Source organism: Gekko japonicus, unplaced genomic scaffold (assembly GCF_001447785.1).
Source record: "Gekko japonicus isolate JY-2015 unplaced genomic scaffold, Gekko_japonicus_V1.1 scaffold1489, whole genome shotgun sequence".
Taxonomy (NCBI): Eukaryota; Metazoa; Chordata; class Lepidosauria; order Squamata; family Gekkonidae; genus Gekko; species Gekko japonicus.
This window is the reverse complement of record NW_015163135.1, coordinates 315,130-338,865: the sequence shown is the minus strand read 5'-3', so window position 1 is coordinate 338,865 and position 23,736 is coordinate 315,130. Positions and strand designations below refer to the sequence as shown.

The 23,736-nt window shown below is 42.1% G+C and overlaps 1 protein-coding gene across 1 annotated transcript in view; it reads right to left on the bottom strand.

The window, feature by feature from the left end:
- Window positions 1–3,696: 3,696 nt before the first annotated feature.
- The window catches only part of LYVE1 (lymphatic vessel endothelial hyaluronan receptor 1), a 23,407-nt gene continuing 3,367 nt past the window's right edge, over window positions 3,697–23,736 (bottom strand). Inside the window, exons 2-8 of the mRNA XM_015406963.1 lie at window positions 20,810–20,972; window positions 17,150–17,174; window positions 16,475–16,510; window positions 15,151–15,244; window positions 11,153–11,422; window positions 9,076–9,154; window positions 3,697–3,986 (exon numbers count right to left, since the gene is read on the bottom strand). Of these exons, the coding sequence (XP_015262449.1) occupies window positions 3,803–3,986; window positions 9,076–9,154; window positions 11,153–11,422; window positions 15,151–15,244; window positions 16,475–16,510; window positions 17,150–17,174; window positions 20,810–20,972 (851 nt within the window). The 3' untranslated portion in view covers window positions 3,697–3,802. The remainder of the gene's footprint in view (window positions 3,987–9,075; window positions 9,155–11,152; window positions 11,423–15,150; window positions 15,245–16,474; window positions 16,511–17,149; window positions 17,175–20,809; window positions 20,973–23,736) is intronic.

Genomic DNA, 23,736 nt, shown 5'->3' with positions numbered 1-23,736 from the left:
GATTTAGATATCCGCACACAGGGAGCACCTTCGCTATTAGATATATAGATGGAATAAGGATTGTTTTTCAAAAACAACTGAAGAACTAATATCTTTAATGATTATTGCAGCTAAAACATTAATAGCACAAGTTTGGAAACTTGATAAAGTTCCTACATTAAAACAATTGTTTACAAAGTTATGGGATATAGTAATTATGGACCAAATAGCAATGCAGATTTTGGAAATGGAACAACCCCATAAAACATCTAGTTTTGTAGAAAAATGGTTTCTATTTTTTAACTATGTGAACACTGTAAAAGATGGTGTGACAGAGTTACCTGCAAAATATATTGATTTTGTATTGTATTAAATGTTGGGTTTTTTAGTTTGTTAGATTGTTATAAATTGTTATAAAATTGTTATAAAAATAAAATTATATTTAAAAAAGGGTTCCAGAGGAGATCTGGGAAATTACAGGCCAGTCATCGATACCAGGTAAGTTGGTGGAAACTGTTATTAAGGAAGGAATTAGTAGGCACATTGATGAACAAAACCTATTGAGGAAGACTCAGCATGGGTTCTGTATGGGAAGATCTTGTCTCACTAACCTGTTATTATTCCTTGAGGGGGTGAACAAACATGTGGACAAGGGGGACCCAATAGATGTCGTTTACCTTGACTTCCAGAAAGCTTTTGATAAAGTTCCTCATCAAAGGCTCCTAAGTAAGCTGGGTCTGATGCTTTTTAACTTGTTCATTAATGATTCCGAGTTGGGAGTAAGCACTGAAGTGGCTAAATTTGCAGATGACACGAAGTTGTTCAAGGTGGTGAGAACCAGGGAGGATTGAGAGACACTCCAAAGGGATCTGTTGAGGATGGGCGAGTGGGCGTCAACGTGGCAAATGGGGTTCAATGTGGCCAAGTGCAAAGTGATGCACATTGGAACCAAAAATCCTAAATATAAATACACACTAATGGGGTCCGAACTGGCAGAGACTGACCAAGAGAGAGATCTTGGAGTCGTAGTGGATAACTCAATTAAAATGTCTGGGCAGTGTGCAACTGCAATAAAAAAGGCCAACGCTATGCTGGGGATTATTAGGAAGGGAATAAAAACAAATCAGCCAGTATCATAATGCCCCTGTATAAATCAATGGTGTGACCTCATTTGGAGTACTGTGTACAGTTCTGGTGACCACACCTCAGAAAGGATATTATAGCATTGGAAAAAGTGCAGAAAAGGGCAACTAGAATGATAAAAGGGTTGGAACACTTTCCCTATGAAGAAAGGTTAAAGTGCTTGGGGCTCTTTAGCTTGGTGAAACGATCGCTGAGGGGTGACATGATCGAGGTCTATAAGATTATGCCTGGGATAGAGCAGGTCTAGAAAAAAGTACTTTTCTCCCTTTCTCACAATACAAAAACTCGTGGGCACTCAATGAAATTGCTGAGCAGTCGGGTTAGAACACATAAAAGGAAGTACTTCTTCACCCAAAGAGTGATTAACACATGGAATTCACTTTCACAGGATGTGGTGGCAGCTACAAGCATGGACAGCTTCAAGATGGAATTAGATAAGCATATGGAGCAGAGGTCCATCAGTGGCTATTAGCCACAAGGTATAGATAGGGACCCTCAGGCTGGGGCAAGTGATGCACTGTATTCTTGGTGCTTGGGAGGGGCAACAGTGGAAGGGCTTCTAGTGTCCTGGCACCACTGCTGGACCTCCTGATGGCACTGGTATTTCTGGCCACTGTGTGACACAGAGTGTTGGACTAGATGGGCCACTGGCCTGATCCAACATTGGCTTCTCTTATGTTCTTATGAGATCTCCAGGTGCTACCTGGAGTTTGGCAACCTTAGTATACCGTGAACATATACAACATATTTTCTAGCATATATTTAATGTTCAAATATTATAACAGTTAATAATTCCACAGTTGTCTGTAATTAATATGCTATGTATATAATGCACTACTGAATAGTTCAATGGTATAAAGTTAAGCTCTTTATTGAAATAGATCTGTTATGGGGATGGGCACGAACCTCATCATAAACTCAATTTCATGACAAACATTGCCTGATTCATGGTTTGTGAGCTGAGGGTCATGTGATTGTGCCTGCAATGAACCTCCCATGACCCTCCATGTTTTTTGCAGGGGTTCATGTGGTTTGTGTTTGGGTTCATGCAGTAGACGTGCTGGTGCTGATCAATTAGTCGTCAAAGCACTGGGGGGGTGTGGACATCCAGGTGAACTCGCCGCTTGGACTTTACTTGCATGTGGCATGGCTTGCAAAGGTATTTAAAGGGAGTGTTCCCTTTTAATGGCTTTTGCAAGCTGCACCACACGAGAGTGCTGTGCAAGCAGTGAGCTCACTCACTTCCGGGTGAACTCATCGCTTGGACTTCACTCTTACACCGCACGGCTTGCAAAAGCAATTTAAAAGGAACCTTCCCTTGGAATGACTTTTGCAAGCCATGCGGCGTGAGAGTAAAGTCCAAGCAGCAAGCCATCCCCAGCAAAAATGAGGGAGGGAAGATCTCAGACCTCCCCACCACCACCATATTATGAACCTCAGAAAACAAACCAGTTTGGTAAACGTAGAAGTTCATTAAGGTTTGTGGTTCATGTGACCCCACAAAGCATGAACTGGGATGAACCTCCATTTTCCTGGTTCGTGCCCATCCCTAATCTGTTATGACTGTACTAGGAGTAAGGCCCAGTGTGGAAAGAAATACAATGAGCTCTAGAAAGAGGCTCCAGGTGAGCGCCCCAGCTGTGGCTGGTGGGGCGGCGGCGGGAAGGGGAAAATAGAGAGAAGTGAGCCATGTTTATTTCCTTCTGCTTAGCTATCAGGCAGGGCTGTCTCAAGTCACTGTGCTGCCCCAAGTGGGTAGTATGGGAGGAGAGCCGCATGGTAACAGGTATGCCGAGCGCCGAAGAATAGATTCTTTTGAACTATGGTGCTGGAGGAGACTCTTGAGAGTCCCTTGGACTGCAAGAAGAACAAATCAGTCAATCCTCAAAGAAATCAACCCTGACTGTTCCCTGGAAGGCCAGATAATGAAACTGAAGCTCAAATATTTTGGCCACCAAATGAGAAGGGAGCACTCACTGGAGAAGACCCTGATGCTGGGAAAGACTGAAGGTCAAAGAAGACGGGGACGGCAAAGGATGAGATGGTTAGACAGTGTTGTCGAGGCAACGAACATGAAATTAAGCAAACTCTGGAGCACGACGGAAGACAGGAGGGCCTGCCGTGAGGTGGTCCATGGGGTCGCGAAGAGTCGGACTCGACTGTGCGATTGAACAACAACAACATAAGAAACTTATTATTTCTGTCCTTAAAGAAGATCCGCATATCACATGAAAATAATTTTCCATAATTGTTTATTGAATTGTACATTGAGACAACCCTCCATAACAATTGGGATCCAGATTTGTTTTGCAAATATGGTTACAGATGTTTCTTCCTACTAAGATGTATAGAAAATTATGCAGTTAATACAGTAAATAAAATAAAATAAAATGATGAACATGAATTTGGCAATGTATCAGTTCTTAATACATTATATGTGCTTAATTAAAAATGGTAGTAAATGTGACAATGTCATATACCTGATGAAGTGTGCTTGCACACAGAAGCTCATACCTTGAATAAAACTTTGTTGGTGTTAAAGGTGCCACTGGGAATCAGACTTTGTTTTGCTGCTTCAGATCAACATGGCTGACCACCTGAATCTATTTATAAACTGTTTGCTGTTTTCTTTTTGTTCATTTAAAATCTGTCCATTTTAGCTGTCCTCCTATTTATTTCTTTAAACTTCTGCTTCCATACATTTTACTGATGGTTCGGGTTTTGCTTGAACCTCTTCAGCCCTTTTTCCATTCTTTGGATTCTCCTCTAGAATTTTGCTATTTGGATTTGCTTCTTTGATATCCTTGGTTTCAATTACTTCCCTTTTCTCCTTCTTTCCAGAAAATGGAAATGTTTTCTTGTATCTTGAACAAAACAATAGAGCACATTAGATTATCAAGAACTGCCATTTTTACAAACACAGAGAAATAATGGATGAGTGAGGGGGGCAAGTAGTTTAACTGTAGCTGATATTCTTCAGATGGTCATCTGTTCAGTCTCACTAATAGGCTATGCACCTGTGCAGAACCTAGATTCAGAACATTCGAAAGCTAAACTTTTGGGCGTAAAAGCCTCCTCCCTTTAGCACCTGTGTACATCGAGAGGGAGGACTTATGGTTTCCTACTCAGTTCTTTCAAAACTAAAGCCACAGTAAGGGCTGGGGATGGGACTCAAAACTGCACAAATGACCACTTGAACAACGGTTACAGGTAAGCAACCACGCCTCCTCTGCATCACAGAAGTCGGAACTAGGGTTGCCAAATCAAAATATCTTACCAGCGGGAGCCGTCCTTCGACGCATGCCACCAGCACGTCACCGGAAGTGACGCGCGACGTCGATCGCGTTGAAGGCATGGCCCCGATCATCGAAGGGAAAACCATAGAGTTTTCCCTCCGACGATCAGGGCCACGCCCCCAACGTGATTGATGTGGTTGCGTCACCTCTGGTGACGCAGTCACGCTGTGCTTCGGGGGGTGGAGTTCCCCCCGGGGCCCGATTCCGCGGCGGCGGAAATCGGGCCTGCGAAGCGGGGGTTTACTCGCCACCCACCCCCACTTGGCAGCCCTAGTGGGAACAGATTAGCAGGATGACCAACCGGATGTTGGACCACATGCTGTCATGCAAAGGAAGCACTGAACACAGTTCTGCCAAAGGAGGCACAGTGTCTCACAAAAGGGGGAAAGATGACACTAGGTGGCCATCCTGCAGAGTCCCTGCTGTGGTTTTCGTGGCTCTGGTGGAACACACTTTCACAATCCCTGAGAGCAATTTACAAACCAATACATGACAGCGCTTAAAAGGTGATTCACACAGCAGCTGAAGAATTGTGAAGACATTTGCTATTTGGTGCAGGGGGAGGCAGAATAATAGAGGAAAAGGGCATCATGCTTTCTGAAAGGAGTTGTCCTGTCTAGATGTCTGCTTTCTTTAAAAGGTAAAGGTAAAGGTTCCCTTGCTCGAAAGCCAGTCAAGTCCGACTCTAGGGTTGCGGTGCTCATCTCCATTCCAAAGCCGAAGAGCCAGCGCTGTCCGAAGACGTTTCCGTGGTCATGTGGCCGGCATGACTAAACACTAAGGCTCATGGAACGCTGTTACCTTCCCACCGAAGTGGTACCTATTTATCTACTTGCCAATTTCTTGCTTTCGAACTGCTATCAGCTTTCTTTGGGTATCCAAAAATAATTCTTTCCGTCACCAGATAAGGTGTAGGAAAGTCAGGTGCCTAGAACGATTAGCTGGTTAAGAAATGAAATGCCTGGTGGGAGCATGGCCTTGTCCCTGTGCAGTTGAGAGAAGTGCAGTAAGAAAGCAGAGCACATGGCACCAAGAAGGCCAGGTTTAAAGCAGACGCAGGTGGCAGGTGGCTAGAGGCTCACAGGGCCTTCCTATCATTTGAGAAAACACAACATGATGCTGCAGGGAATGATGTTCGTAGGTAAAGCCCGGTGAGGCCCCTGAATGTTTCACTAATGGTCGGGTAAAGAGAGATTGTCCTTCTGAGTGCAGTCTTGCAGTCAAAATGACAGCAGCGAGATAGGCAATCAATTCAAGATTCTGTTTAACTGCAATAAGAAAGGAGGGATGGGATTGGAAAAGAATAAAGCAAACACCAGAATGAGAAGGGAATAAACTACGAGAAAGGGAGAAAGAGAGGAAAAGGAGAGGAAAAGGAAAAGGAAAAGAGGGAGGTTTGCTGATTTCTTTAGTCCTCAGTACCCTCCACCATATGCCAGGTGGAAGAGTTCAGTCTCACAGGCCCTCTGGAACTGAGCCAAGTCCCGCAGGGCTCGAGTCTCATCAGACAAGGAATTTCACCATGTCGGGGCCAGGGCCAAAAAGGCCTGGCCCTGGTCGAGGATCGCCGGACCACTCTAAGGCCAGGGGTAAACAATAGGTTGTTATTAGACAAGCGTACTGCTCTCTGAGGGGTATATATAGAGAAACAGTCCCATAGATACGATGGTCCCAGACCATTTAGGGCTTTAAAGGTAAGCACCAAAACCCTGAACCTGATTCAGTACTCAGAGTCTGGAGCCAGTGCAGCTGATAGAGCACAGGTTGTATATGTGCTCTTAAAGGGGTCCCAGTAATGGGGAATACTCTAATATGAATTATCTTGATTTTGGTTGCCAGCAACACATCCTTAGACTTAGGGATCTTTTCTGTCTCCTTCATGGCTGCCATTCCCAGCCTCAGTCTCTTTTTGATTTCTTTGTTCCAGTCTCCATTTTGATTGATGATTGAGCTAAGGAATAGAATATCTTGAACAATGTAAATTTCTGCATTGTCAACCTTAAAGTTGTGTAATTCCTCAGTAGTCATTACTTTTGCCATCTTGATGTTCAACTGTAATCTTGCTTTGGGATTTTCTGCTTTAACCATTTCAGGTGTTCACTATTTTCTGCTAGTAATGTGGGGTCATCTGCATATCTCAAATTGTTAAAGTTTCTTCCACCAATTTCCACTCCATCTTCATTTAAATCTAACCCGGCTTTCTTTATGATGTACTCTGCATATAGGGAGATAGAATGGGGTGGGGTGTTCCCCCAGCAAGGCTTCTGATTGGCCACTGGAGATTTGATTGGCTGTGCGGGTTCTTAAAGATATTGCCATGGCAGTAGCAAGCACCAGAACACAAGGATCTTCATTATGTGACTGAAAGTAAGCCGTGGCAGCCATTTTGTGGCTGGCTCCACCTCCTGCAGCCACCATTTGGGAGTTGTGCCAACCACACTGTGTCAGAATTCCAAATGTGCCTGCAGGCTGAAAAAGGTTCATGACCCATATGTTAATATGTCTATATTAGACCTATTCTTCCAACAATTTCTCCTATAGTTTCAGCTGTGCGGCACTAACACTGATTTATGCTGCAGCAATCACAGCAGTCTCCTAATGTGAGGGGGAAGGAATATTGTACAGATTTTTCAGTGACGGCCCTGCTTTCTGGAATAGGCCATTGAAGGAAAACTGCATCACCCCACCCATACAGAGCTTCTAGAATCAGTGTATATTCAAATTATTTGGTTTGGTGGTCCTCTAAGTTCCTTTGAAACTGCATATTTCACTAGTGAGGTTTTCACTTATGGATGCCAAACAACTTTGGCATGTGTGGCACCATTGTGGGTACGACTTTCTATGTGAAAACCTAAGGGAATGAAAACAGATATGACATTGTGTTTGTGAATTTGGCTGTCTTGATCACTGTCTGTAGGTACCTATTTTATTTATTCATCTTAAGCATTTATTAACCTGCCTTTCTACCTTGTGATAGTATCAAAGGCAAAATTAAACTTTGTTGGTCCTAAAGGTGCCACTGGACTCAAACTTTGTTCTATTCCCCACCTATTCTTAATAGGCATCATTAATCAAGGCAACCAAAGCAGTCTCTGTTCCAAATGCCAGCCTGAAGCCAGATTTAAATGGGTCCAGAAAATCAGTCTCTTCCAAGAACCCTTGGAGCTGAAGAACATGAATTCCAGAAATTTTAACAAAAGAACATTCTTTAATGCATGGGATGCATTCCTGAATGGGCAATTTTATGTCTTGAGCTTTGATCTGAGAACTGTGCATGAGGAAAGCCAGTTTGTACTTGGAATTCAGAGAGATCCAGAGCTGTGAAACGGATAGAGCTGTAACAGTATTAACAACTGGGCTGTCTGCTTATAGAAACGTTTACCCCTCATTCTGCTATTTTTGCGTATTTTTAAATAAAGATTTGCCTCCAGTGCTCCCTCATCCAAAGAAAATTCACTATCCCTGGAATTTCTCATGGCTTAAGGAATAAGGGTGAAAGTGACAATGTGAATGGATGCAAGAACAGCAGCTCAAGTGATCTTTAGGATGCTGCACTTCTAGCCCTGCCTTCCTTCTGCCCTCACCAGTGTAACATAAATGCCAAAATGCACCGTAGCTGTGTGGAGTCATGGGTCTGTTGCTGTGGCTGCACTCTCCTGGTCTGGTACTGGAGTATTGCAATGCTGCCAGTCAGGGCTTTTTTTGTAGAAAAAGTCCAACAGGAACTCATTAGCATATTAGGCCACACCCCTGACTGCACCACTCATTTGCATATTAAGCCGCATTCCCATGTTACCAGAAGTGTGGTCATCCAGCCACACCCACCTTTTGCTTCTTATTCTGTTTACCTTGTTGTCAAAACCCAGAGCTTTTTTTGTAGCAGGAACTCCTTTGCATGTTAGGCCACACACCCCTAATGTAGCCAATCCGAATGAGTCTCTGCTGTTGGGTGTGGCCTATTGTGCTAATGAGTTCCTGCTGGGCGTGGCCAACTCGGGAGCCAGCCGGAACTCTGTTCCTGTGCGTTCCTGCCCAAAAATAGCCCTGCTGCCAGTTATGCCAGTGACCTAGCTTCAAAACTCTTAGTGCTTGGTTCGCTTATGAGCTGTTGTTCCACAGAAGCTCATAGAAACTAGTTAAGAGATCAGGTATTCAGGAGTACTATATAAGAATGAAAGAACTTCTGTTTTGAATTAATTTACAGTAAGTCATGTTGAATTAATCAAGGAAGCCAAAAAGCTGTTTAAAAAGAAAGTTTGTTGCAAGACTATGAGCTGATTGACCCTGTTCCTCCATGTGTAGAATGTACATGTGGTGAGACACATGGATGAGCTGATAAGGTCCCTCACTGTGTGCTGAACATTTTGTATTGAATAGATACCAATGCATATACAGTCATATATGATTACACCTCTCCTGTATTGTATATCTGCTGCATAAAAGGTCGTGGCAGCAGGGTATCTTTGCCAATGAATGTATATGCTCAGACATTACGCAAAGCAGTTTGCATGCAACAAGAGGGGCACACACATCCAAGGATAAGCACCAAGGCACCGCGTGCACCAGCGACGTATCATAAATATTGAAATATGTATTGCAATAAAATCTAATTGCGTCAGCACAAATGTGTTTGGCACCAAGTACAAAAAAAACTTACTTTTTTATATAGCAGACAGCTAAAATAACTGTAGCTACAAAGAAGATAAGTGCTAGAACCAGGAGAGCAGTTGGTATACCTAGAGACAAAAAAAAATCATAATAAAGATAACTTTTAGAACCGGAGACTTCTTAGAATCAGAGACTTTGAAGAAGTACCCATCATTTCTAGTGCTTCCCAGACTGGCCAACACTAATCTCTGACTAATGGATGCCAGTCCACAGTTACCTTCAAGCCTGGATCCATATTTCTGAGGACTTACCTCTCCCTGCAGAAGCCCTTGCACCAGCTTGGACTAGCGGATCCGGGTTTAACTGTGATTACCCTCACTGTGAGAAGTTACCACTTAAAAGCACGGCTATTTATTTATTAAAAAAAATTAGATCCCACCTTTTTAACCATGCAGTCTACATGTTAGCTTGCAAAATATCTAAAACCATAATCCTATAGAATCTAACAAAAATGATCAAAACAACAAACAGGAACAACTGAACAGTACCAGAAAACCTCACCCCCCCCAAATTGGACCCACCCACTGGTATTTTCTTAACAAATTCCATAAACCAGAAGCAGATCAGTCTTCACCTGTGGCACAGAAAAACACTTTTGTTGGCACTTCCTTCTTTTCCTGCTTTATCCCCACAGTGGAGTTGGAGGGAGAAGAAGGGGGGGGGATAACAGTCGGCTAGAGAAGGTTTTAAGAGGGCAGGCTGGGCATAGGAAATATAATCAGCAGCAATTCTTTATATAAAGACTTTGAAAACACTTGTCTAACTCAATATCCTTGTACTGAAATTAAATTTCCTTCCTTACAATTAGGATCATAATTATTGAGCATGAATCTAATTGCATCAGCTCCCTTCACTGGAGCAGTAACTCCGTGTCAGTCCTTCAGCAGATAAACTGGTCGGCCACATTGTCTCTCTCCCCATACATACCTCCAGTGAGCAAAAGTAGTGGTAGAAACCCACTAGGAATAAGATGTGCCTTTATGCCATATGAAAACATGACAAAAGTGTCCCATGTTTTAAGCAACAAAGGCTCTTCATTAGAAAAAACCAAACAGTCTAATGCACTCAACTTGTAGACTGCAGAGCAGAATATTTGCTGACTTCTGAAACATCATCCATACTATACAGCCTGATCCAGATTAAGTCAGTGGTACCCCTCTCATGGATCATGGATCACTGCCTTGTTGTGGCGAGGGGGCTTACGTGGTTCGATGAAGCTGTGGGCTATGCCGTGGAGGGCCACCCAAGACGGACAGGCCACAGCAGAGAACTCAGACCAAGAGTGAGCCCCTGGAGAAGGAAATGGCAACCCACTCCAGTATTTTTGCCAAGAAAACCCCAGGAAGGCCTGGCGGGATCTGGTTCATGGGGTCGTGAAGAGTCGGACTCGACTGTGCGACTGAACAACAACAAAAGACATTTTACTGTTTTCAGTTATGATGCCCCCCTCCCGTTATCCCAAAACTTTGTATGAATACAAATGTGGAGAAAACCAGGAGAAGATCTGGCCTAATATTTCTTCCTTGTAATGGGTTAGCCCTTCACGGCGAGGCTTGAAGAACATTCTACGATCAGTTTCCATGTTACAATTCCACCTCAAAAAAAAATCCTTCCTCGTGGTACATCTTTCCCATTTCAGCTTGGTAGATATATAAATTTAAAATAATAATAATAATAATAATAATAATAATAATAATAATAATAATAATAATAATAATAATAATAAAATTTGACTCCTCATTCTGTACCAACATGACAGTTCTTACCAAGGAATCCAGTCAGCAGCGTTTCCCCTTTACTATCTTATTTTAATTGTTAGTCTTGAAGAAGAATCTCTCTCAAAATGCATATGGAATAAGGAGCAGGTCTTTTCCTCCACGGCTGATTTTTTCCTTTGCTTCCTTACCCACTTTTTTAAAAACCTCACAATTACCTCCTGGTTTTTTCCTCATTTCCATCCATCCATCTTTCAGTGAGGCAAACAACCAACCAGAATCCATTATGAGAAATACTAAGCTCTCGTAAATCTAAGTCATATAAGCAAAGTAATAGTGTGTGGCCTTTACCGCCAAATACGACACCATCATTTTTAAAGGCTGCTTGGTTCGGAGATAGTGTGATTTCCTGCTCATATCTTATTGTTTCTGTTGGTAATGTTTCTGTTACACATATCACTCGAAATAATGGATGAGGTCGTTTGGTTTGTTTTGTCTCAGATGTTCCAGCTACTGCTGAAGTGTCCTGATATGAGAGAGCTGAAGTGGAGTTCATCTCTGTAGAGGCATCTGGCAATGTAGGTGTACTTGCTTCTGGAACACAGGAATTAATCCATATATCTGAAAAGGGGTGGAGAGGGAACAGTGTAGTAAGTTGTACTGACATTATTTGCCATGCAGCTAAAGTCGGTTAAAAACTTTAATGCTGTGGACATATTTTCTAAGTGTACCAGAATAAATTAGGTGATGATTTAAAACATATTTTAGAGCACTGTTTATCATTATAATAGTTTATCGTTTAACCATAGGTCATAACAACAGTCAGACTCAGAGAAGTGAAAATAATTGAAATGAACAGGCATCCTAAAATAATAGACCACATGTGTATCCATATAGGTGGGTTATAGCCTTGTTGCTGAAAGACCAAATAGTACTACATTCCCTATCAGGGATGTAATAAATTACAATTAATAACTTTAACAGTTATGGCCAAATTTATTTTTGCATTACCAAAATGTGGATTTATGCTTCCAATAACTTCCAGTCTTACAAAATCCAAACATCTGTTGACTTTAAATTCAGTTTTGGTAACCACAAATGTGGAAAAGAAAACATCAGGAAATAGCAAAAATACGGTAATGATTACACAGTTCTGAGACCTTAATGTGCCAAACGTAAAAATTCTGCATTTTTCTTCCAATACTGAGGACTATTAAATAGGAGAAGGAAGGTTAAAGTCATATATATCTATAGATCTTTCAACTGAAGTATTAAACCAATAGTTGGTTGCTCATCCTTCACTTTAGGGATAAATACTCCATTTGACTCAATTGCCTGATCAAGAGCGGTGCAGAGTACTTTATTTATTTTAAACATTTAATAGGCTTCCGCTTCCGGACACTGCAGCAGGGACGCGCCTTCGGCTGCTCAGATAAGAGACTACTTCTTTTCTAATTTAAGAGGGATACATTTTCCTTTTTTAACTGCTATGAGTGAGCTGAATGGGAGAGACTGCGGTGCTGGAAGCTGATGATAACTTATCTGCCATGCTGAATTCCCAAAAAAGAAATAGAGACTGTTTAGCTGAAAACGTACCCGGATCCCCCCCTTCTAGAGGATTTAAACAGTTGAAGATAAATGACATGTTTGCAAATAACCTTGAGGTGGATTGTGATTATCTTATATCACGCTCAGCAAACAACTATGAGGTGTTAGAACATCAGGACAATTTACAACCCTCTTCACCTCATTTACAGCTGCAGGCAGATACTCTATTATCTCTGCCGGACATAGAGGAAGTGAATGGTGCTACTCACTCCCAAACGGCTTCCCTCTCCCCTAGAGCCCTGGAAGCTGATTCCATTAACAACTTATCTAAAGCTGAACTTGTGAAACTAATTGTTGACTACAGTTTCTTAACTGCTGAAACAGTTATTAAAATATGTGAGCATCTAAATAAAATATCCGATAAGCTGCAAACACTCAAAGAGCTACTAACAATCAGAAACAGCTCGTTAGGTAGGAGTGAAGTCGTAGAGGGTTATGGAGAAGACTCTTGACAGGTGCTAAATCAAACTACAAACAACCTAGTTGCCGAAAATGCTAACATTGCATCTGGACTGTCCAGAAGGGTACTGTTGAATAACAAAATTGCACTAACAATAGCAATAATGCCTGTTAACTTTGCAAGGTGGGAGGCAAAGAACTCCACTATATACTCACTGGCCTCGCTTTTGGGAATGGACACCAACCATATTGATTTGTCTGCAGTGAAGATTCTACCCCCCTCTCCAATGGGAAAATGATTGATTTTGACTTTTAAGAAATCCTCTATTCCTGAAAAGCTTTTGAGCCAAAGGCAGTTCCTGACAAAATTTAAGATTCAGCCCACTAGGGTTATGACCCAGTTATAACTCTGCTTTTGAAAAATTGCCCCAAAAAGGAGGTTTCTGCTGTTGCCAAGAGCCCAGCAATATTGGAGGATTGCCCACGAGTAGATTCATCTGAAGCAGGCAGAACAGAGCCTCTGATAGACTCTTTTATCCCCCTGCAACTTCCCCTTACAGAGCCTCTTAATCCCAATATGGACTTTCTGCCAACCAATTGCCATGGGGCACTGAGTGAGGGATTAATCTCTAACACAACCCCTTCCTCTCACCTACTAAAGGGACCTACTATACCCACCCTTCAGGATTGTCCCTGTCCATTAATTGGTAACCATTGTACTATGGATGGTAATGCCAATTCCTTGACTGTAGGGGGACCAAAATTTAAATCTCCGGCTATCAGTCAAAATCTTTTCTTATCCTCCAAAGATTGACTAGTTTTGACCTCCAACTGTAAGTCTAAGGAGCTTGGCAAATTTATTTCGATCCTCTCCTGGAATGTTGCTGGGTGGTTTAGATGTTTGGCATCTAATTCCGTATAATTGAAATTCAGGACCATACAACTTCAAGGATTTCACACCTACTCCTTAAAAGCCTCTCTGAGTGATGGCCCCGGCCAACCCAAAGGAGGTTTGGCCATTCTTATTGCCACTAATATGAATATATAAGGAAGGGAAATTTCACACTTCATGGATTTAATAGCCATGTTCCTTTCTTATGGGGGCTCAAGGCAGCTTACAACATAAATAAAATAGATAAAATAAAATACATTTAAAAACAGAAAAGCCAAAATTTAAAATCACAACTCAGAACTGTTAGTGATCTTAACCAAATGCAGTCCTAAATAAAACCCCCTTCAACTGCTCCCTAAAGTTCAAATGTGAGGGGCCAAGATACACCTCCCTTGGAAGGTTGCTCCATTATCATGGGGCTGCCACTGAAAAGGTTCTCTCTTGTGTACCCACCAAACAAGCTTCTTTGATTGATGTAGGCCTTTAAAGGTCAAAATCAACACCTTGAATTGGGCTTGGGAGTGGATCAGTAGCCAGTGTAATTGCTGTAATATTGGATCTGATACTCCCGATAGCTGGTCCACACTAGCTGCAGCCCCCGAACACTCCTCAAGGATAGTGCCAAGTAAAGTGTGTTGAAATAATCTAGTCTAGAAGTAATTAAGGCATGGGTCACTGTGGCTAGATCTGATGGAACCAGGAATGGGCACAGCTGACACACCAGCTGAAGCTGGACAAAAGCACTGTGAGTCACTGCAGCCAGCTGTGTTTTTAAGGGGACTTCTGTGTCAGATAACAGTCCTAAGCAGCAAACCTGGCTTTTCAAGGGGAATGTAGCCCCATCCAAGACAGCAGATGTCTCTAATCCCTGGTCTGCTTTTCTACTAACTCACAGAACCTCTATCTTGTCAGGATTAGGTTTCAGCTTGTTCACTCTCATCCAGCCCATTACTGACTCCAGGCACTTGCTCAGAACTTCAACAACATCCTCAGAATGCTCAGCTGACCAATTACTCGGAAATTAAATTTCCCCAAACAATGTATTGTGGCCGCTGAATGTGATTGTAAGCGTGTCATAGGCACCTACTGGATATTGTTTGTGAGGAGTGCACCTCTTCCCATTTGAGATGAATTCCTTTTAAAAAATTTAAGATTTTTTAAAAAATTGTTTGAATCTGTATGGTAGAGAGTCACATAATGCTAGTAGAAGAAGTATATTATTTGCAGTATCTGAACAGGAAATGTACTCTATCTGCTGTGTTAGAATATGGATCTCTGCATATTATTAAAAATGGACTGGGGGGGGATACACAGGAACATTTCCCCCTCTCACTGATTACTCTCTTCTCTATTACATGCAGATATCCAGCCTCACCAAGCTTTTGGAGTTCTTTGAGAAGGTAAAAAAGCAGGTAAAAAAGATGACAGTGACCTGGTACACATTATATACTTGGACTTTCAAAAGGCTTTTGACAGGGTACCTCATCAAAGCAGTAAAATACATTTACCTTTGACAAGAAATATTGCTGCGCATAGTCAATTTCCTATTTTTCCCAGAAAAAAAACATAAACGAGAAATCCCCATAGCTTTACATTTTGAGAAATTTTACATCTCTAGTAAATGTAGGAGAGCTCTGGACTGTAAAAGTGATCTCTTATTTTTAAGAGGATGTATACACGCCTTATGTAGCTTGAAATAAGTGAGAAAGGAAATGAAAGGAAATGACATCTTTACAGTTCTTAATAGGAATCCCTAGTGGAAAGCCCAATGACGCAGTTGCCTTCACCAAAAAGGATGCTGAATTACTTTCTTCATTTGAATCTTTAAACAATGCTATGAGCTATAGCTAGACTGACAATAGTTACATCAGGTTTCAGCCAAGTACATTTTACATTGCGGGTGATGACTATTATAATAGTACTGGTACATTTTGAATGTCTGCTCAGTGCTTTGCATATATTTTAATGTTTAAGCTATTAGAATTGCATAGATCATCAAGTAGGTCTATAGTAAATAAAAAATCCAGTATGATACAACTTTCTGTGCAATGTTCACAATTATTACATATTTCTAGTCCAGGATCTAGTTGTCATCGCACAAGGTGGCCCTTGCAGGGCAGGATTTCTGATCTCCCAGTACTATTTTGCTTCTATTGTTTCTATCCCAACAAATATGTCTTACTGTGAGTGGTATTGTGCACTGTATTCTGAAAGTTATACACAAATTTACGGGAAAGTGACTTTGACAACAGTAGTAATGAATGATGTTCCCAAATCCATGTCAATGTTAAGTACATTTAAAATGTACTCAACACTGTTTTTTAAACAGGCTATTAATAAAGAGTATAAATCCTCTTTATACTGAGTGTGTGGCTGCACCTCTTCCCATTTGAGATGAATTCCTTTTAAAAAATTTAAGATTTTTTAAAAAATTGTTTGAATCTGTATGGTAGAGAGTCACATAATGCTAGTAGAAGAAGTATATTATTTGCAGTATCTGAACAGGAAATGTACTCTATCTGCTGTGTTAGAATATGGATCTCTGCATATTATTAAAAATGGACTGGGGGGGATACACAGGAACATCTCCCCCTCTCACTGATTACTCTCTTCTCTATTACATGCAGATATCCAGCCTCACCAAGCTTTTGGAGTTCTTTGAGAAGGTAAAAAAGCAGGTGAAAAAGATGACAGTGACCTGGTACACATTATATACTTGGACTTTCAAAAGGCTTTTGACAGGGTACCTCATCAAAGCAGTAAAATACATTTACCTTTGACAAGAAATATTGCTGCGCATAGTCAATTTCCTATTTTTCCCAGAAAAAAAACATAAACGAGAAATCCCCATAGCTTTACATTTTGAGAAATTTTACATCTCTAGTAAATGTAGGAGAGCTCTGGACTGTAAAAGTGATCTCTTATTTTTAAGAGGATGTATACACGCCTTATGTAGCTTGAAATAAGTGAGAAAGGAAATGAAAGGAAATGACATCTTTACAGTTCTTAATAGGAATCCCTAGTGGAAAGCCCAATGACGCAGTTGCCTTCACCAAAAAGGATGCTGAATGACTTTCTTCATTTGAATCTTTAAACAATGCTATGAGCTATAGCTAGACTGACAATAGTTACATCAGGTTTCAGCCAAGTACATTTTATATTGGGGGTGATGACTATTATAATAGTACTGATACATTTTGAATGTCTGCCCAGTGCTTTTCATATATTTTAAATGTTTAAGCTATTAGAATTGCATTGATCATCAAGTAGATCTATAGTAAATAAAAAATCCAGTATGATACAACTTTTTGTGCAATGTTCACAATTATTACATATTTCTAGTCCAGGATCTAGTTGTCATCGCACAAGGTGGCCCTTGCAGGGCAGGATTTCTGATCTCCCAGTACTATTTTGCTTCTATTGTTTCTATCCCAACAAATATGTCTTACTGTGAGTGGTATTGTGCACTGTATTCTGAAAGTTATACACAAATTTACGGGAAAGTGACTTTGACAACTGTAGTAATGAATGATGTTCCCAAATCCATGTCAGTGTTAAGTACATTTAAAATGTTTATCTGGTTCACTCAACACTCAGGTATTTATTCTGCGCTGTTGTTTTTAAACAGGCTGTTAATAAAGAGCATAAATCCTCTTTATACTGAGTGTGTGGCTGCCAAAATTGGACACTGCTTATTTAATTTATTCTCCTGTTCAGAAACACTTAGGAATTTACTTGTGTTCTGACATCACAGTGTGATGGTTTGCTCCTTCCTCTGCCAGTGATAGCCGCTATCACTGATGTCAAGATACTGGTAAGTAGTGATGGTGAGATTTTGCCCAAGACTGCCCACTTATGCTGTACCCACTTCCAAACATTCAGGGAAGTTTCCAGCACCAGCATGATTTCAGGAAATGACAGACTTCAGACTGTATCCATTTCTGTAAATCCTTTCCTTCTGCTTCAGGGCACTTGACCCTTTTGAGTCAACTTTTTCCTATTGTGTAATGTTTCTATAGGTTTTCTTTGCACCACTTTTCAATAATTGGACTGTCATCACTGATAAACCACTTCCTCTTCCCCCATGATGAGTGATTTCAGTGGTTGTTTTTTCAATGGCTTTACAATATCATTATAACACTGTGGTATTGTAATGATGGTTCAAGCAGATTCTCTGGATTCCCAAAATAAATAAGACGCAAAAAAAAAAAGTGACATAAACTGAATCAAAAGTGTAAATGCAGTTTTCCAGCAACCTACATGTAGAGGCAAAGATAACTATTATAATAACCAGTGTAAAGAAATAGAAGCCTCCGGACAAGAGGCTATTGTTAGGACAGAATATGGAGAAACAAAATGGTTTCCAATTGGTAAAGGTGTTAAACAAGGACAAGAGGCGGGACCTGCAATACTCACGGGGCAGGGAGAGTATTCCCTGCGGCTCCCGGGTGGCTTGCCTGCTGAAGCAGCAGGAGCTCAGCACAGAGGAGGACGCTGCAGCAGCTGCTGGTGATCCTAGCAGGCGGTCCACTGGACTTGCCCGGCTTCCCCCCCACACACACCTGACGACAGCAGCAATGGCTACAGCTGAGTCTAGCCACCGGCCCTCCAAGGTTTCTCCCCCCTGCCACCACGAGCAGCAATGGTGGCGAGCTATGTGCAGCTCTTAGCTGCTGGGCCACCAGGCTCCCCCCCACGACAGCAACAACATCCGCAGCTCCCAGCGCTGGCCCTCCAAGGCTTCTCCCCCCCCGCCCCTGTCACCGCCGCCAACAGCAGCAACGGTACCAAGCCCTGCATGGCTCTGCCACAGTTCCTATTGGTAAGTGCGTTCCCTGCGCATACTTTTGGGGGGGTGATGGACCTTTCACTTCAGGGTTTTTTTTGTGTTCCCCTCCCAGTTTTTCCCGGCTCTTTTGATACGACTTTCACCTTGATATTTTTCTGAAACCTGATCAGAGCACTGCCCCAGAGCCTCTTTCTAGATCCCGTTGTATTGCTTTCACAACGGGCTTTACTGCTAGTTATATATATCGATATATTTTATCTCCCTATATATCCAGTCTATATGCAGAACATATAAGGAAACTTGTATTAGATTTAGATGAAGGTGGAGTGAAAACTGGTGGAAGAAACATTAACAATTTGAGATACGCAGATAACACCACATTACTTGGAAAACTTGAAATAACTACTGCTGAAGGATAAAGCAGAAAGTGCCAAAGCAGGATTACAGCTAAACATCAAGAAGACAAAAATAATGACTACTGGAGAGTTACACAAAGGTTGACAATGAAGAAACTTAAATTGTCCAAGATTTCTGTTCCTTGGCTCCATTATCATCTACAACCAAGAAATCAGAAGGCACCTGAGACTGGGAAGGAGCTAGAAAATATTCTTAAATGTAGGGACTAAGATAAAGTTAATTCATGCCAGAGTATTCCCCATTACTATGTATGGGTGTGAAAATTGGGCAATGAAGAAAGCTGACAGGAGAATGTTGACTTATTTGAAATGTGGTGTTGGAGGAGAGTTTTGCGGATATCGTGGACTGCCAAAAAGACAAATAAATGGGTTCTAGATGAACTAAAGCGTCAACTCTCCCTAGAAGTGAAAATGACCAAACTGAGGCTATTATACTTTGGTCATATTATGAGAAGACAAGAATCACTGGAAAAGACAATAAAGCTAGGAAAAGTTGAAGGCAACAGGAAAAGAGGAAAACCCAACAGGAGATGGATGGACTCAAGAAAGGAGGCCACAGACCTCAGTGTGCAAGACCTCAGCAAGGCTGTTGATGATAGGACATTTCGGGGGACATTAATTCATAGGATCACCATAAGTCAAAAGCAGCCTGACGACACTAAACACACACACAATGCTTAGGGTTGTTGTTTTTTTTTAAATGACCCCAATGACAACAGCACTCTCCCTTGTAAAGCCTCATTATTTAAGCCACATGCAGAAGAAAATAAACAAAGTCCACAGCTGGAAAAAGGCACAGGGGGCAGATGTGTGGAACAACCCTGCCCAAACCAATCCCAGTGCTTTGTAGATGGAGTTCCAAGAAAATCAGGAGTAACTCAAGCATGCATAAAAGTTCTTAGTTAAAGCAGAAAGTGCTTTAACTAAAGTTCAAAGAAAGAAAGTAAGACAATATTGTCAGTTCTTGACAGCTTTTTGAATTGCCAGTTTATAATCACCTCCAAGATCTGACACTCAAAGTTTTAAGGCTGAAATAGTATTTGTTGCAAAAACAAAACAAAACAGTCTGCCACCCAGTTCTTTACCCCTTTCAAGGTTGTATTGTCTATCCCATAATTTGGTCTGTACCATCACATACACAAATGCAAATTGGCTGACGTGCAGACATACATGAGCAAATTCTTTGTATTCTCTTTCTTCATAGTCAGGATATATTTCTAACGTGTCCCTCCATTGTAAAAACAGTATCTCCAATAGCTGCTGTTTGTCTTATGCAACTGTAATAAAACATAGTTTAGAGGATACCATAGCATGACTTCATGTGATCCACGCCTTTCCAAGCCCGTAGCCAGGAATTTCTAACGAATTCCTTGGGGGGCACTTGGGCACTGGCTAATTTGATTAAAAGTAATTTAATAACCAGCTTCTCAGCCCTCCACCTGGCCGTCAGCTCTGCCTGCCTTGAACTTGGATATCTTGTGCCTGCCCAGTTGCCTTCTCTCAATGCGGAAAAGACACTGCTGGGATGAGGGGGAGGGTGGGGGTGGGGCTAGATGGTCTGCATCAGGCAGGGGGTTGGACTAGATGGTCTGTATGGCCCCCTCCCAATGCTATGATTCTATGATTTTTGTTTTTATGTGTTTTTAATGCCTCCCTTCCACCAAGTGAATAGTTGAGGGGAGATGTCTTTCATTGAAAGAAAACTTCTCAGAGAAAGGGAGTAACTGGCTCTAACCCAGAATAGAGAGGGGTTTTTATATGTTAATATAAAACATATATTTTTTAAATTGCTTATTGGATGGCACATGGCAAAAAAAAAGTTGCACAAAGAAATATTCCCATTAAAACCCAGAATGCAATAAAATCAGTAAGACGATTTGAAATTATGTGGAAACAAAATGTACCTGCAGGTTTCAAAGCCATGCTTCAAAGCGTTTTCAATCTGGGATTTATGTGCCAGAACTAGCCCTAGCTGTTTGCATGCTTCTTGTGCCTCAGAGAAATTAAAAGGAGGTTTTCCAGTAAAGAGAGCTATTCCAGTAATTCTGCAGTCCGTTGTCACAACAGCTACAAATTAAACAGAAATATGTCAAATTATTACCTACAGAGATTTCTTTCACCCTTCGTATTGTTTATAATATTTCATCCTGTACACTGCAGAACAGGAACAATTCTCAGGGTGGGGCTTCCTTATACTGACTCTGGCTCAGTGCTGTTTATGGCTTGGCAGAGTTTCTCCAGGATCACAGCCAATGATCTTGCCCACCTGTGACACCCAAGATCTTTTAACCAGACTTCCCTGGGATTACGTGTCAAAAGTCCACTCAGCTGTAAGTCCTCTATGAGAGAGGATTATTGACCTTCTCATGTGGGTCACCAATTCAAAAAGTATGAAAAAATATATTCGCACAAGGACTACGCTGAGCAAAAATAGCTGAATTCTCATAAACATATTTTAATCATGGCATTTGGAAGAGGCTATTTTCGGAGCCTTCCGTGCACCTCGGCTTTTAGTCATGCCGGCCACATGGCCACGGAAATGTCTTCGGACTGTGCTGGCTCTTTGGCTTGGAAACGATAAGCACCACAACCCTAGAGTCAGATTCGACTGGTTTTCGAGCAAGGGAAACCTTTACCTTTACCTTATTTCTGGAGAACAATATAAAAGAATAGTCCAAATTCCTATAGTCCCACTTCCAACTTAAATCTTGACAGAGTAATTTATTTAAGAACATAAGAACATAAGAGACGCCAACATTGGATCAGGCCCATCCAGTCCAACACTGTCACACAGTGGCCAAAAATACCAGGTGCCATCAGGAGGTCCACCAGTGGGGCCAGGACATTAGAAGCCCTCCCACTGTTGACCCCCCCAAGCACCAAGAAGACAGAGCATCACTTGCCCCAGAGTCCCTTTCTATACCTTGTGGCTAATAGCCACTGATGGGTCTCTGCTCCATATATTTATCTAATTCCCTTTTGAAGCCGTCCATGCTTGTAGCCGCCACCACTTCCTGTGGCAGTGAATTCCATGTTTAGGCAAACATTTGGGAAGGTAACAGCGTTCCGTGCACCTTGGTGTTTAGTCATGCCGACCACATGACCACGGAAATGTCTTCGGACAGCGCTGGCTCTTCGGCTCTGAAACGGAGATGAGCACTGCAACCCTAGAGTCGGATTCGACTGGCTTTCGAGCAAGGGAACCTTTACCTTTACCTATACTCCTACTAACCACTCCATTCTGTATTGCAGGGGATGGTTTTAAACTGCTTCTAACAAGCATGTCTCTCAGGTTTTTGGATCTGCGATAGGCAAAGAGGGAATTAGGTCTTACATCTGGGAATGTTGGCAAGTAGGTGCCAATGTTTTCTGATGATGTTGCTAACTTGAGATGATCTCCCATTGTAGGTCAATGGAATAATAGTTCTGTCAGAATGACTTTGTCTAGTTTTTGGCAACAAAAGGGATGATCTGTTTATATTTGTGGCCTTATAAAAAGCCTGTTTCACTAATTTGGAGGAGTAGCCCCTATCTATAAACTGATTCATCAATAACTTAGCCTGTTTTTCAAAGTCAGAGTAGAGGCTACAGTTCCTCCTAATCCTCAGCATCCTGTGAGTGCTGGGCTCAATTTTATTCCCCACCCTTTTAATGTTGACATCCAAGAAACTGATCTCACTACTATCATAATTCATTTCAAATATGATGCTTTCATGCAAGCCAATAATGAACTGCTTGAATGCCAATAAAAGTTGTACGGGACCTCTCCAAATCTGACAGATGGCAACTGTGGCCAAGAGTGCCTTTTACCAGCTTTGACTGGTTAGCCAGCTGCAGCCTTTGCTGGACAGAAAAGATCTGGCCACTGTACTACATGCCCTAGTAACATCTCCATTAGATTATTGCAGTGTGGTCTACACGGGACTGCCCTTAAAAAGTGTTTGGAAACTTTAATTGGAACAGAATGCTGCAGCCAGGATGCTTAGTAACATCTACATTAGATTATTGCACTGTGGTCTACACGGGACTGCCCTTTAAAAAGTGTTTGGAAACTTCAATTGGAACAGAATGCTGCAGCCAGGATGTTGATTGAAGTGGGGATCATATCACTCCAGTCTTGGCCTACCTACACTGGCTTCCAATTTGTTTCTGGGCACAATTCAAGGTGCTGGTCTTGACCTTCAAAGCCCTAAATGGTTTGGAGACTGCCTAAGCCTTTATGAACTCACCCAACCATTATAGTTATCCTCAGAGGCACCTGCTTTCAGGTGCCCCTGCCTTCTGAGATTAGGTGCAAGGCAACCCAGGAGAAGGTCTTCTCGGTCATGGCTCTGACCAAAGCTCTGAAACTCTGAAGCTCTGAAAGAGATTTGTCTGTCCCCTTCTGTTCAGGGGTCATTTCCTGCCGGAAAGTGCTGGAACGGCACTCTGGCAGTAAGGAGCCCAGGGGCGGGCCCCCTGCCACCTTTCCTGGCCTGCCCGCCCAAGTGGACGGACCGGGGAAGGCCTGCAGAGCCCCCCCTCCGCCTGGGGGGGATTTAAATGCCTTTCTTTCCCTTCCTCAGATGGGGAAGGGAAAGAAAGGCATTCTAAACATGCCTGGGTTCCCTGCCCGATCTTCTCTAGGTGCCTGGAGAAGATCGGGCAGAGAACACAGGCATGTCTGCCTGTCCACCCTTCCTTTCCCTTCTTCAGCCAGCCAGGACTTTTTTTCCCTGAGCCTCTCTGCTTTTGCGGAGAGACTCGGGGAGGTGGGGGGTGGATTTAAATGCCTTTCTTTCCCTTCCCCAGATGGGAACATGCCTGGGTTCCCTGCCCGATCTTCTCCAGG